We start from the raw sequence: 12,970 nt of genomic DNA, 5'->3' as shown, positions 1-12,970 counted from the left end.
GTTACAGGAAATGGGCCCAGCATCACAGCTCTGTCCCCCACCCCCACTTAGTTTTCCCCTCCCTCCCTCTTTGTCCCTCTAGCCCATTCTTCTCAATGTTTGAAAAAGCTTCTCTTCTCCTCGGGCTTCAGGAACTTGACTGGTTGTTGATCTGAGTCTCCTGCCCTTCCTTTGCTGGATCATTTAACAACATCTAAACTTTTTTTTTTTTTTTTTTTTGACTGCTGGGCAGCCAACCGGTTACATCAAATTCCACGTGGTGGAGATAGAATATTTGTCTTGAAGGAACTGAACTAAGGAAGGTGACAACTATCTAAAGGGACAGGAGAGTAACTAAGTTACAGCAGGAGTGGGTGAGCTGGGCTGCAAGTGGGGGAGGGTACGCCCCCACCCCTACCCCCCTACCCCCGGAGCTCCACCAGAGTGAGGATAGATACCTTTGGGCGCTGGGCAAAATGGCACAGGATCAGTGTAGTAGTCCTCTGTAGAGATTAAGTGATGTTTTCGCATTAACTTGCTGTCTAGACACCACCTGAAGGCTGTCTTCACTGTGGAAGAGAAGGGGACAGAGGCAATTAAGGCAGACCCAGGGACCCAGGCCTCCAGCTCCAAGTCTACACTTCCCAGGTGAATTCTTAGAGTCCTGTGGTGAAGGCTTAAGAAACCAATGATTTCTCAGCCACTCAGTCGAAGCCGACAAGTGGGCCAAGCTGTGCGTGGCCTTATTGGGGTAAAGTGGTACCATATGTGGAGTCCGTGGTGGCATGAGATCAAGTGTGGTAGATGCAACGCAAGCCCCAGTTCTTCCCCCCTCTGTGTACATCTGTCCCTCCCAATGTCACTAGCAACAGTGTAACTGCTAGTCCTGGGTGTTTCCAGGTTCCAGGCATCTTATTAAAAGAATTGGAAAGCAAAGACAAACAGCAAAGCTGCAAGGAGCTCTATTCAGAGAGACATGGGGACGGGACGCCGCACACTGTAAGGTCTCCCTGATTTAGAGCACCCAAGGGCCTTGCCTATTGTTTAGGGCTTCTTTTGTGGAGTCCAGGAGGAGGAGTTGGTGGCCAGGGGGTGACCTGTGAGTGGGTCTCGGTTTCCGTTGATAGATGTGGATTATACACACCTTCCTTTCTTGTCCATGTCCTTTCCCATGATGCATCTGATTTTAAACATCTGTGTGCCTAACTATGCTTATGAATGAGATGATCCATAGGAAATTTTCTGTAAAATTTCACTTAGAGGACAGTTTACCTTAACCATACACGGACCTGAAATTGGCTCAGGCTCCCTCTAGTTTTTGGACACGTTCCAAGACATATATGGCAGCAGGGAATTATTGTTGGGGGTGGGGTGGTGGTGTTCATTGCATTGTTTGGAGTGGGGTGTACATGTAGCTTGATACAGGTGTGTGGGGGTATCTCAGGTTGTTCACTGTTAGGAAGGCAGCCTGTGTTTTGTCTCAGGCCAGGCAAGAGTTCTGAGTTGTTGTTAGGCAGTCCCTATGCCTTTTGCGGCAATACAGTGTCACTCTTTGCCTTTCACTTTGGCCAAATCATGGTGGCAAGGGTTTGAGATGTGCTGGTATGGTGAACTCTGGACATCAGCAGAGAAGAACTTCCTTGTCTCTTCATCTCAGACACCAGCATAAAAGCCACGTGGAGAATAGCTGAGCCTGATCTATAGCAAGCAATAACCATAGTTTCACCCAACTCATATCGACCTAATGACACACCAAAGAAAGCCACTTATACTGTTGAGTGGAAGTTGATGTTTGCAATTGATGACCCAAAAAAATGATAGTAAACACACACATACATTATAATATATAATATGTAATATATAATATGTAACACGCAACACATGATATATTTTATAATATATCATATTATGTTGTATAACATACAATACAATTAATATATAATATATACAGTTTATAACACTATTGTCTAGAAACACCAACTAGAAATGGGTACCTTTGGCAAATGACATAATGGAGGTGTGATCTTATTCTGGCAGACGTGAGGAAGGTGGTTTTGTTAAAACAGACTTTCGCTGCATTTTAATTACATGTGTTTGTTTGTTTAGTGCGTGTCTGTGGGGGGCCTGTAGGTGCCACGGTGCATGTGTGGAGATCAGAGGACAACTTGCAGGAGTCATTTGGCCTCCTATCAGCGGGTCCTAAGGTTTGAACTCTGTCAGCCAGGCTTGGCAGCAAGCATTACACACTGAGCCATCTGCTCCCTTTGGACTCTGCAGTAATTAAAAACTGGCACACAAACTGAGAAGGCCTGAGAGTTTCCATGTCCCTCTGCCCCTGTGCGTGTGTAACTTTATCTGTTACTGTCGTCCTCCCAAGAGCAGCACGCGTGTTGCTAACAGTGAGCCTCCACTGACATGCCCCCATCACGCAAAGCCCACGTTTTAAGAGAGAATGCACCCTTCGGGTTACAGTCTGTGTTTACACAAATCTATAATGCTACGTATGGGGGGAGCCTTCTTGTGCTGTGTTAGAAGTTCCTCTAGGGACCAGGATGTAGTTCAGTTGGTAGAGTAGCTGCCTGGCATGCTAAAGCCCTGGGGTGGATTCCCAGCATCCAGCGATAAAGGTGACACAGTGAGCAATATTATCTGCCCTCATGGGTGCTGACAAGGATCAGGAGATTTGGCCTAAAGTTAACAATCAGAGCTTGAAGCGGAAACTGCTCTGGGCATGGCAAACGGAGGGCGTTGAGTACAAAGTATCCAGGGCTGGAGAAGGAAAGGCCAGGGAGCCTCCATGAACAATGGCAGTTGGCATCCCTGAAGCAGGAGTTTCTAAGTACGTCATCTGAAGGCTGCTCCAAAAGAGCCTGGCTGGAGAGATGGCAGGGCTAAGGGAGCTTGCTGTTCCTGCACATGTCTGGTGGCTCACAAACTGCCACCCTCTTCTGGCCTCTGTGGGTACTACATTCATGTGCATAGACCCATGTAGATACACATGTATAAATAACTAAAATTCAATCGGTCAATCAGTGGACAAAAATCCTGATAGCCAGTAAATAACCCACAAGCTACTTCTTGGGCCTCATGGTCTCTTCTTCCAGAACTCCCTGGGGTCCTTTCCTGATGGATCCTGGAACAACAGAAGGTGCAATTTTGGAAGTGATGGCCCCGACCCCTCCTTTGGCAAGGAAGACTTGGGTGAGGAACAAAAACCATGCCGAAAGGATACCATCCAGCCTAGTTTCAGGAGGTTTAATGATGACCACGTGTCGGGAGGAAGGAAGGATGGACAGTCCTCCTTTCAAATCTTCTTCTCCGTCCTCCCAGGGTGCAGGGGTCATGGTGGTTATTTGGCCTTTGTTTTTCAAGCTGGCGTATAAACTAATGGGCTCCTTTATAATATTTTACACACATATCACTGCACATCTTCAAGGCAGCTTTAAAAAAGATTTTTAAGAGAGTGTGTATACATGTGTGTATATGTGTATGTATGTGTATGCAGCTGTGTGTTTGTATGTATACATGTATGTACATGTGTGTACATGTATGCACATGTGCATGTGTGTTCACATATGTGTGTATGTGTATGCATGTGAGTGCATGCCTTGATGGGGTAGGCAGGGAGAGCAATGCTGACAAAGGCCAGAGGCATCAGAGCCTCTGGAGGTAGAGTTATCCGTGATTACGAACTTGGAATTGAACTCAGGTCCTCTGCAAAAGTGGGCCATGCTCTTCCCACTGAGCCTTCTCTCTAGCCCTCACCAAGTCAGTTTCTCTAGCACATCTTGGAAGAGTCTCTTTCCATACCCGACCTGGACCTGTAAAAGCCTTGCCCTCATGATGGTCTTCCTCCTTCTGGGATGGACAGACAGACAGACACACTTCACACCTACCTGGGGGCAGTTTGACAGGGGTCTCCACGATCTGTAGTCTGCTCTGTTTGGTGGTGTGTTCTGTTTCTGCAATATCCCGTGCACGGGCCTGCATGATATGTCTCTCCAACATGGTGGCTTCATCCAGACGCTGTTTATAGACGGCTCGCGCCTGCGGACGGGCATTCAAATGCATGGAAATCTGACAAGATCCTACATTTTGTCTCCACCCTGTGCCTCTCCACATCGGGGCTTTCAGCCAAGCACAGCTAGCTACACAACTATCAAAACCCTCTGGTCCAACCCACCAGACTAAACTCTGAGGTCACGGGAAGGGACTGGCAGTCCCACAAGTGTGCTCAGTAAGAGCCAAGCTCAGTCCTCTCCCTCTCGGTTACACAGTCAAGAGAGCTGCTGCCCACACTGGGAAATGCAAACCCATTTGGGTACAACAGTTCATGGCTCTTCACTGAAGTAACTCCCTTGATCCTCCAAGTCATACAAACGCCATGTAACGGAGGCAGGGTTCAAGCCCCAGTACAGGGTTGTGAGCTTAATCATCAGACCGTGCAGTGTTTCTGTAGACAGAACTGGGAAAGACCAACAGCCAGTGAGGCTGTGTGGTGCTCTGAGCAAGAGAGCCCGGTGCTTTCAACAATTTCTGTGGGTAGAGAAGCCCCGTTTCACAACAATTGTGGAGATCCATAACCATCAAAAGACTGAAAACCAGGTGCCACTGAGTCCTGAGACATCAGTGGGAGTCCTGCATTCCTCCCTCTGAGGCTCGGGGAACGTTAGGTGGGGGAAAAGCCCGAGGAAAAGTGGAGTAAGGTGGGCCGGTGTTTTCTGGAAACAATTTGCTTACTGCAAGCTTGATCTCATTCTGCCATGATTCTGCCCAAGACAGGGTCTGCCAATATCCTGCCACCAAGGAGAAGGGCTTAACAGTTTGTGTGTGGGGGGGTGGGAAGCACAGCTTACCAGCAAGCATTTTTACCTGCTGAGCCGTCTTACCAACTCCTATATTTTCTTTTTCACAGTTTTGTTTGTTTTGCCTTGGTGGAGGTTGAGGGTTTTGTCTGACCCTTGCCAGGCAAGCACTCAACACTGAGGTGTACCCCACTCCCGAAGTATTTATGGCTACTGAATCCTCACTGCCTAGCATTGAGCATGGCACACAGTAGGCATGTGTTAGAAAGGAATGAATGAAGCTAGGTCATGTCGTTTAAAGAGAGAGTAAAGGACAGAAAGGCGTGACAAAGAATAAGGAAAGATCCGAGGGGCAGATACAGGGGAGAGTTGGGAAGGGAGTCTTCGACCGCAGGTCACAAAGTGGCAGGATCATCAGTCTTGACCCCAGTGCAAAAGAGGAAACCACGCTGCTGACCCAGAAATGTGGGCAAAAATGCCTAACCATGACTGGATCTGTCTGCACCAGTTGTTTCGTTTATATTTGCAACATATAATGTGCTTGTGCGCAGAGAAAGGCGCTGGAGATGTCATTTATATGCGTATGTATCAAGTTTGGATAGGGTTCTTCACTTTGGCGCGGCTGCATCCGGACCGTAAACCGGGATGCACCCACTATACCTGCTGCAGCTGGTCAAGGAACTCCTCGTGGCGCGCATCCTCACTGCCGCGGGCCTTGATCAAACTGTCGCTCAAGTCATCTCCGATCACCTGGGCGGTGTACAAGTTTCGGAAGACTCGGGCAAGCAGATGTGAGATTTCCTGCGTGCGCAGCGAGGCGGGGCGCAGACGCAGCGTCTGCGGCTCCGGGAGTGGAGGGAGCGCGTGGAACCCGGCGCGGAGGGACCGCGTAGGGAAGCCGAAATGGCATTCATCCATTAAGACGGTCGAGGAATGCAAGGACTTCCTTATGGACCAGCTGAGACTGGCGGACTCGAGCTGGTGTGGGACAGACAAAAACTGGGTCTCCAAGGACGACATAACGGCCGAGGAAGCTGTGCATTGCTGCTCTTCCTTGCTCTCGGAGTCCATGGCAACAGAGACGCTGCAGACTCCCGGTCCCACTTCTGCTTCCGGCTCCGCCTCTTCCGTCTAGCTTTTCCTTTAGAAGAGCGTCATCACTGTCGTCATCTAAAAGTTTGCATTCCTAACGTCCAGCTAGGTAATCTAGCTTAGCTCAGACTCACCATTCCACCCCCCCCCCCCGCCTCCTCCTTAGCCTCCTGAGGGCTGCACATAGGCGAACGTCGCTGTGAGAGCTAGCGTCTCTTCTATACTTTCTTTGTAAAACTTTATTTTTATTTTGTGTGTCTCTCTGTGTGTATATATGTGCCGTTGCCCGTGGAGGCCAGAAGAGGGGGTCGATCTCCCGGAGCTGCTAGGCAATTGTAAGCCACCTGACATGGGTTCTGGGAACTAAACCGCTGGTCCCCTGGTTCTTTTTTTTTTTTTTTAAAGATTTATTTATTGATTATATGTAAGTACACTGTAGCTGTCTTCAGACACACCAGAAGAGGGAGTCAGATCTCGTTACGGATGGTTGTGAGCCACCATGTGGTTGCTGGGATTTGATCTCTGGACCTTTGGAAGAGCAGTCGGGTGCTCTTACCCACTGAGCCATCTCCCCTGGTTCTTAATGGCTGAACCATCTCTTCAACCCCAGCATCACCCTTTTCAGAGACGGGCTTATTATGAAGTTTGATGGAGAAAAAGATTCACTGTTATGCGGTCTGACTGCATACAAAGCAGTGTTTCTTACTACCTAAGTGCCACCATCCCTATTTTAATTTGCTCAGACTGTTCTTCACATATATTGTTTGGTTGGTTTTGTTTTAAACAATCCCTTGTTTTTTGCTTTTACTTTGACACAGCGTCTCACTCTGAAGCTCTCAGGCTGGGTTGGAGGTCACTTTTGAGACCTGGGCTGTGACTCTCCAGGAATCCTCCAGCCCTTCACTGGGAGCATTAAGTACCAAGCAATCAGCAAGTACAGACGGCCACTGTTGGTGAGCCATTCTACTGCCCTCCTTTGTACTGTGCACTTGTTGTTCTGGTTCCTTTCCTCTAGAGAACCCAGCCAATAGAGGGTGTGAGGCTGAGCCGCACACCTTAATCCCAGCGCTCACTGGGCAGAGGCTAGCAGAGTGTGAGGCCAGCCTGCTCTACAAAGCAAGTTCCATGCCAGCCAGGATTATTTAGTGAGACCCTTTCTCAAAAGCAAAATAAAATAAAATAAAATAAAATAAAAAAGGGGGGCTGGAGAGATGGCCCAGTGGTTATAAGCACTGAGGTCCTGAGTTCAATTCCCAGCAACTACATGGTGACTCACAACCATCTGTAATGGGATCTGATGCCATCTTCTGGTGTGTCTGAAGACAGTGACAGTGTACTCACATACATACAATAAATATTTTTAAAAATAAAAAGATTAATTTTTCTTTTATGTGTATGGGTGTTTTGCCTATATGTATGTATGTGCACCATGCTGTCAGCTCTGTACCTTCAGATACCCTTGCCTAAGTAACACAGATGCCAAAATAGTCACTTTCTACTTAGGTGTGAGTTTGCTCGCCTTACAGCCCTGAACCCACTTCCTGAGTCGAGTCCCAGGATGTTCACCACAGACCTGAGCCATTTCCGTGGCTCTTGGCTGGCCCCCTCATCTGTTCTTTGAGGGAACATTACTGTCCAGAGAGTAGGAGAAGCAGAGAGCTTTGTTAAGGTGTGCACCCGGAAGGAGCAGGCTCTGGCTGCCTCTCTGCTGCATTCTTTCCTGCAGGGAAGGAGTTCACCCACCCAGGTGAAAAGCCCACGGCCGGCTCTAGGTACCTAAGACCCTGGGAGCATTCTCCAAATATCCTGAGTTTCCAGGACCATGGCAGGCCTCCTCTCTAACTGCCTGCTCCTAGTGCTAACTGGAATGTGCAGTAAGGGGAGCTTGAGAGAGGAACGAACATGGGCAGAAAGGCCATCTGTATGGTTTTACACACACACACATCCGGTTCCCAGTGTTCCCAGGGAGGGGCTTTCTGTGGGGAGAGTAGCAGAGTAGTAGCCGAGTGGGCGTGACCTTCGTATAAGGGACCGTCTCCCCAGACTGAGGGATCCTGTCACTAGCAGCTGCTCCACTGTGGAAGATGCCCGGCAGGGCATCGGGATAATTGACTCTTGTTGCTCTTCTGTGCTTCTCCACTCTACCCAGGTGTCCTCACAGAAAGTCTCAGGGAGGCTGAGCCTGTCACGGAGATGTTCCTCACCGCTCTTCTCTGTGTGTCCCATCTTACTGTTCGCTCAGCTGACCTGTTCAAGCCAAAGTCTCTCACAACGTCAGCCCTTCTGGTGGCATAGGCCACTCCAGCTGTCCTCGTGTAGGTGGCTCTACAACTCCCTCCCTGCCTGTCACCCCTACTTCTCTTGCTTTCCACTGTCCTCTCTTCACCCGTTCTCTGTCCAACTGTCCATCCGTCCATCTGTCCGTCTGTCCAGTCACCTTCCCAGGGGACTCTGTGAGCATGAAGAGAAGTCCTGATGAGCCTCTCTGTTCATGGCATAGTCTCTTCTGCAGCCTGTGATTGTGTTTATTTATCTGTCTCTTGTTTTCACACACACTTCTTTCACTTTTTTTTTTTTTTTTACTTTCATACGTGAAGTAATCATGAGTCACAAAAACAAAATCTGAAACAGTGCACAAAGGAAACAGACAATATGCCATAGGCTTGTCACCCCAGCTCCTTAGGAACCGGAGGCAGGAGTATTGCAATTCAATGTCTGATCAGGCTACAGAGAGAGTTCAAGATCAGCCTGGGCAGCTCAGCAAGATCTGGTCTCAAATGACAACTGAAGGGATTGTCCGAGGTGTGGGGCAGTGAGGGAGCGCTTGCCTGACAGTCAAGGCGCCCCAGGTTCAATCCCCAGGACTGACAATAAACTGCTATTTAATAAAAGTGTTCTCAGCTCTTTTCTCCCCCAGATAATTAGATTACCATATTGATATTACTTTTTTCTGCTTATACAAACATTGATATCTATAAAATATGTTTTTGTTACTTAAAAACACAATGCCATACTATTTGTTATGGCCTTTTCTTCAATTACTCTATCTCAAATTACAGGGGCTGTGTTTGTTTGTTTGTTTGTTTGGTGTGTTTTGGTTTTTGTTCTACTGTAAATGCTACAGTCATGAAGATCTTTGCTTGTGTTTGTACATACTTTGTATAGTTTTTTAATATTTATATGTGTGTGTGGGGAGTAATATGCTAGAATTCCACAGCCAACAGTATGTAAATGTTAGCATTTGGCTCCCAGAAAGATTGTATCACAGTAGAGGATCTTTGCTTGTGTTTGTACATACTTTGTATAGTTGTACAATATTTACGTGGGTGGGGAGTAATATGCTAGAATTCCACAGCCAACAGTATGTAAATTTTAGCATTTGACTCCCAGAAAGATTGTGTCACAGTAGATGCCCTATGGCATTAGTGCTTCTGAGCATTTGTTTGTTTTATTTACTGTGGTTGTATGTAAGCAGGTTCATGTGGAGGCCAGAGGTCAGACGCCAGAGGTCAGCTTTAGCTTTTGTTCCTCAGGAGCCATTTGCTTTGTTTTCTCGTTATGTGTTTGCTTGTTGGAGGCAGTGTCTCACTACGTGGCCCCGGAACTCATTATATACACCATATTGGCCTCAAACTCAAGAATCTGCCTGCCTCTGCCTCTTAAGTGCTGGGATTAAAGGTGTGTACCACCACACCCAGATCATGTCTGTTGAGACCGTCTCCTCAGCTATTTTAAATATGGACATTTTAAATATGCTTTTGAATCATGCCTTGAATTTTATCCCCAGCCCCACATCTCTCCCCTGAACCACCTTATCCCTTGGAGGTCTGAAAGTCTCCAGTGGATCCAAACCTGGTGCTAAGGACCATCCTGTATTCCAGAAAACTGGCCCGACCCCCCCAGGCATCCTTGAGTTCTCCACTTCCCTTACAGCTTCCACCCTCAGTCCTGTTGACTCTGTTTTTTTAAAAAGACAAACAAGAGTTGGTCAGGGGTTAAGAGCACTGTCTGCTCTCCAGAGGACCGGGTTTCAATCCCCAGTACCCAGGTGGCAGCTCACAACTGTCAGTAGCTCCAATTCCATGGAATCTGGTACCTTTACAGACATACATGCAGGCAAAACACTAATGCTTGTCAAATAAAAATAAATGAATCTTAAACAAAAACAAACCACATTCATTTTCATCTGTGTGTGTCTGTGTGCGCTCACGCGATGTCTGTGAGCTGCGTTCATGCGGGCACCTGCAGAGGCCAGAAGATGATGTCAGGTCCCCTGGAACCCAGGTCCTCTGCAAGAGTGACACAAGCTCTCAAGGTGTCAGCAGCCAAGGCTTCTCTCTCTCCAACTCTGCTCTTGAAAGCTTTCTGAATTCTTTCCTCTTTCATCTGCAGAGAGCCCTGAGAGGCCGAGGCCCCTCCCCCACCCCTCCCGTGAATGACTTGATGCCAGGAATCCCTTCCCTCAGGCTCCCTGCTTTAGGCCATGCTCGTCCATCCTTGATGACCTCTTCCAGCCACCAGAGACTTTCCCAGTGTGACTCAGAAGAGATGTTTCCTCCAGAGAAGCTGGAAGAGCTTGCAAGGCCTCAGACCTCTCTGTGAGCTCCCATCATGCCCTCTCTTCGTGGTAGCAACACTGCAAAGCATCCAGTGTGCCACTCTCCTTGAGCCTGCTCCTTCTGTTCGGAATCCTTGGTCCCAGGCCTCGCTGCGCCCTACTCTCTCACTTCCTTGAGTCTCCTCAGAGCTACCTTCCCACACAAGCCTGCCCCAATAACCCCGGCCTCTTCCCACATCACCTCCTTGTCACTCAGATTCCACCAGGATCACTTCTTGTGTTTATTACAGCAGCTCTTTTCTTTCCATTAAAATCTAAGCTGCATGACAGCAGGAGGGTTCTTTTTATGTATTTTGAACACTGACGATCATTTCCATGTTTCTATGTGCCCAGTGGATGATAGATTCTTAACAGATACGTATTGAAAAAAAGAAAATAGAAGTTTCCAGACACAGGTTTTAGTGTCTCCTTCAGTTGGACACTCTGCTCTCCAGCTTGGGTGGTCTTTGTCACATGGCACATGTCACATGTCCTGGGGACACACAAACAACCTTTTTTTTGTTCACCTTGGTTACAGCACCAGTGGCAAACTAAAGAAATGATTGCATTTGGGACCCCAGTAAGCTCACTGGGGTCATGGGTGAGCCAAAGGCGACTGGGTCACTCACTGAGAAGCCCACGCCAGCCTGCATGAGGGTTCATAAAGAGTCACCCTTATGACTCCCTGAAGAACTTGCAGGCAGCTCCACCAGGGCCTCCTCTCCCTCTGCTGACAATGTGTTCACTGATTAGAGAAACCCGGAGAGGCCTTGTAGATTTTGTGACTTCCTGAGCCTTGCAAGTTTCTTTAGCTTCCTGAGACTCCCAACCCTTCCTCTCCCTCCAAGAGGGAACTTTTCAGGTCAGAGGTGATAGCTATGGAACATTTTCCCCAGACTCATGAAGCATGAAGCAATTCCCCTACTGCAGCTGGGGTAAGCGGAGGAGAACACTGAACGTCCACATTAAAGCCGACTCAGTTCCATTCCCTAGGAATGCTGATTAATATAATTTCAGAAAAGAAATTCTCAATTGCGAGATGTGGTGGCGCATGCCTGGCCCCAGCACTCGGGAGCAGAGGCATGCAGATTTTGGTAAGTTCGGGACAGCTGGGTCTGCACAGGGAAACCCTGTCTCATCCACTCTTGGTGCCTGGAGCCATTCTATAATGCCATCACCACTTGGTCGCCAGGCTGGTTGCTTATTCAGGAATGTCTCAGGAAGACAGGTTCAGTCACTGGGCAGGTAGCAAAATCTCAGGGCAGTTGTCACTTCAAAAGGAGCCAGCTAAGTTGGAAAGCTGCGACGCAGGTGGCCCCACCTCAGTGGCGACAAGGTCTGTACCAGCCCCCTTCAGGCTGGGGGAGGCTACAACCAAGAGGAAAAAAAGGAAACCCCTCAAGAGCCCCGTGCTAGCCTGAGATTACCAGGGGTGCTGCAACGCTGTAGCCCATGCTGGCATCTGATCCTTGCCAAGGAGTGATGTCAGCCCGATATGGTCTGAGGAGTCTCCCTTGCCATCACTGTCTCTTGGGGCAGGTGACCTTCCCATCTCCTATTGAGGCCGTTAGACCTGGGTCAGGACCTTCTGCACCAACGTTCACAGAAGCAGGGGTGTGCCCTCAGACCGAGAGCCTCTGTGGCTACAGAGATGTATTAGATAGGCCACCGAGAGAATGCCTGTGGGTAGGTGAACTCTAGCTCAGAACCCTAGGCAGGCAGTATCAGTGCCACACTCTCAACATCTTCAGTTTACCCCAGAGCAGACAGTCGTTCCTGGTTAGAGAGAAGCAAAGTGACTTGCTCAGATCCTCACACCAGGAAATTGTAGAGGCAAGACTTAAACAACCCCTTCACCCTGATGCTCCGGCACTTGGGTTCTAAAAGACAGGGAGAGCACTGAATAAACCTCACTGGCCTCGCCCACCTGGGCTGGTCTTGGTTTGAGTTTCATGGGGGAGGGGCTGAGCAAGACAAGCCCTGGAGCCTGACCATCCTGAAATTTAGCATTCTTGTGCTGATAGTGCGCACACAAGCCCATGCTGTCCTCGGAGTGAGGGATAGCACGGGGGCCAAGGGAACTGACTCTAACAGAACTAGTACTTGCTGGAATACTAGACCTCTCTCACCTGCCCACAGTCACCAGACCCTTCCCACACACCCACCTTTGCACGGACACTTGAGACTGGGGCAGCCAGGGGTTGGGGGTGGGACAGTACCTGGAACTCTGCCCATAGAGGACAGGGTCTCAGGAGCTCTGTGCTCCAAAGAAAGCCCACCACTGAGCCCCTATGAGCAGTCAGGGTCTCGGGGGAGTTTGCAAAGGTTCTGAGTAGAGTATATGTGGCACCCGGCCACGACTAGGCCCACACTGCTGCCCCTGGAAGCCTTCCCCCACCAGATTCGACAACCATCCTAGGCACACTACTTAAACCTAGCTGCACAGAGCAGAGGGCCTCCCACCCCGTGAGAGAGGGAGAAGAAAGAGGAGGGGAAG

General features: G+C 48.9%; 1 protein-coding gene and 1 long non-coding RNA gene across 5 annotated transcripts in view; one reads left to right on the top strand and one right to left on the bottom strand.

The window, feature by feature from the left end:
• Positions 1-5,931, bottom strand: part of Dlec1 (DLEC1 cilia and flagella associated protein) — a 43,499-nt gene extending 37,568 nt beyond the window's left edge. For 3 of the 4 annotated variants that reach the window (XM_021173107.3, XM_021173108.3, XM_021173109.3), the window contains exons 1-3: positions 5,445-5,930; positions 3,876-4,026; positions 438-548 (exon numbers count right to left, since the gene is read on the bottom strand). In XM_021173107.3, the coding sequence (XP_021028766.1) occupies positions 438-548; positions 3,876-4,026; positions 5,445-5,855 (673 nt within the window). In that variant the 5' untranslated portion in view covers positions 5,856-5,930. Of the gene's footprint in view, positions 1-437; positions 549-3,875; positions 4,027-5,444 lie in introns of all 4 variants that reach the window. The other variant, XM_085828173.1, reaches the window with a different exon arrangement.
• A 249-nt stretch (positions 5,932-6,180) lies between these two features.
• LOC110301014 (uncharacterized) lies at positions 6,181-8,277 on the top strand. The gene is made up of 3 exons (XR_002378658.1): positions 6,181-6,211; positions 6,695-6,829; positions 8,026-8,277. It is a non-coding gene; the product is annotated as an uncharacterized LOC110301014 (long non-coding RNA).
• The last annotated feature ends 4,693 nt before the right edge of the window (positions 8,278-12,970 follow it).

The sequence above is a fragment of the Mus caroli genome, unplaced genomic scaffold, assembly GCF_978045245.1.
Source record: "Mus caroli unplaced genomic scaffold, Mus_caroli_1 scaffold_11, whole genome shotgun sequence".
Lineage (NCBI taxonomy): Eukaryota > Metazoa > Chordata > Mammalia > Rodentia > Muridae > Mus > Mus caroli.
This window is presented reverse-complemented; position numbering and strand designations above follow the sequence as displayed.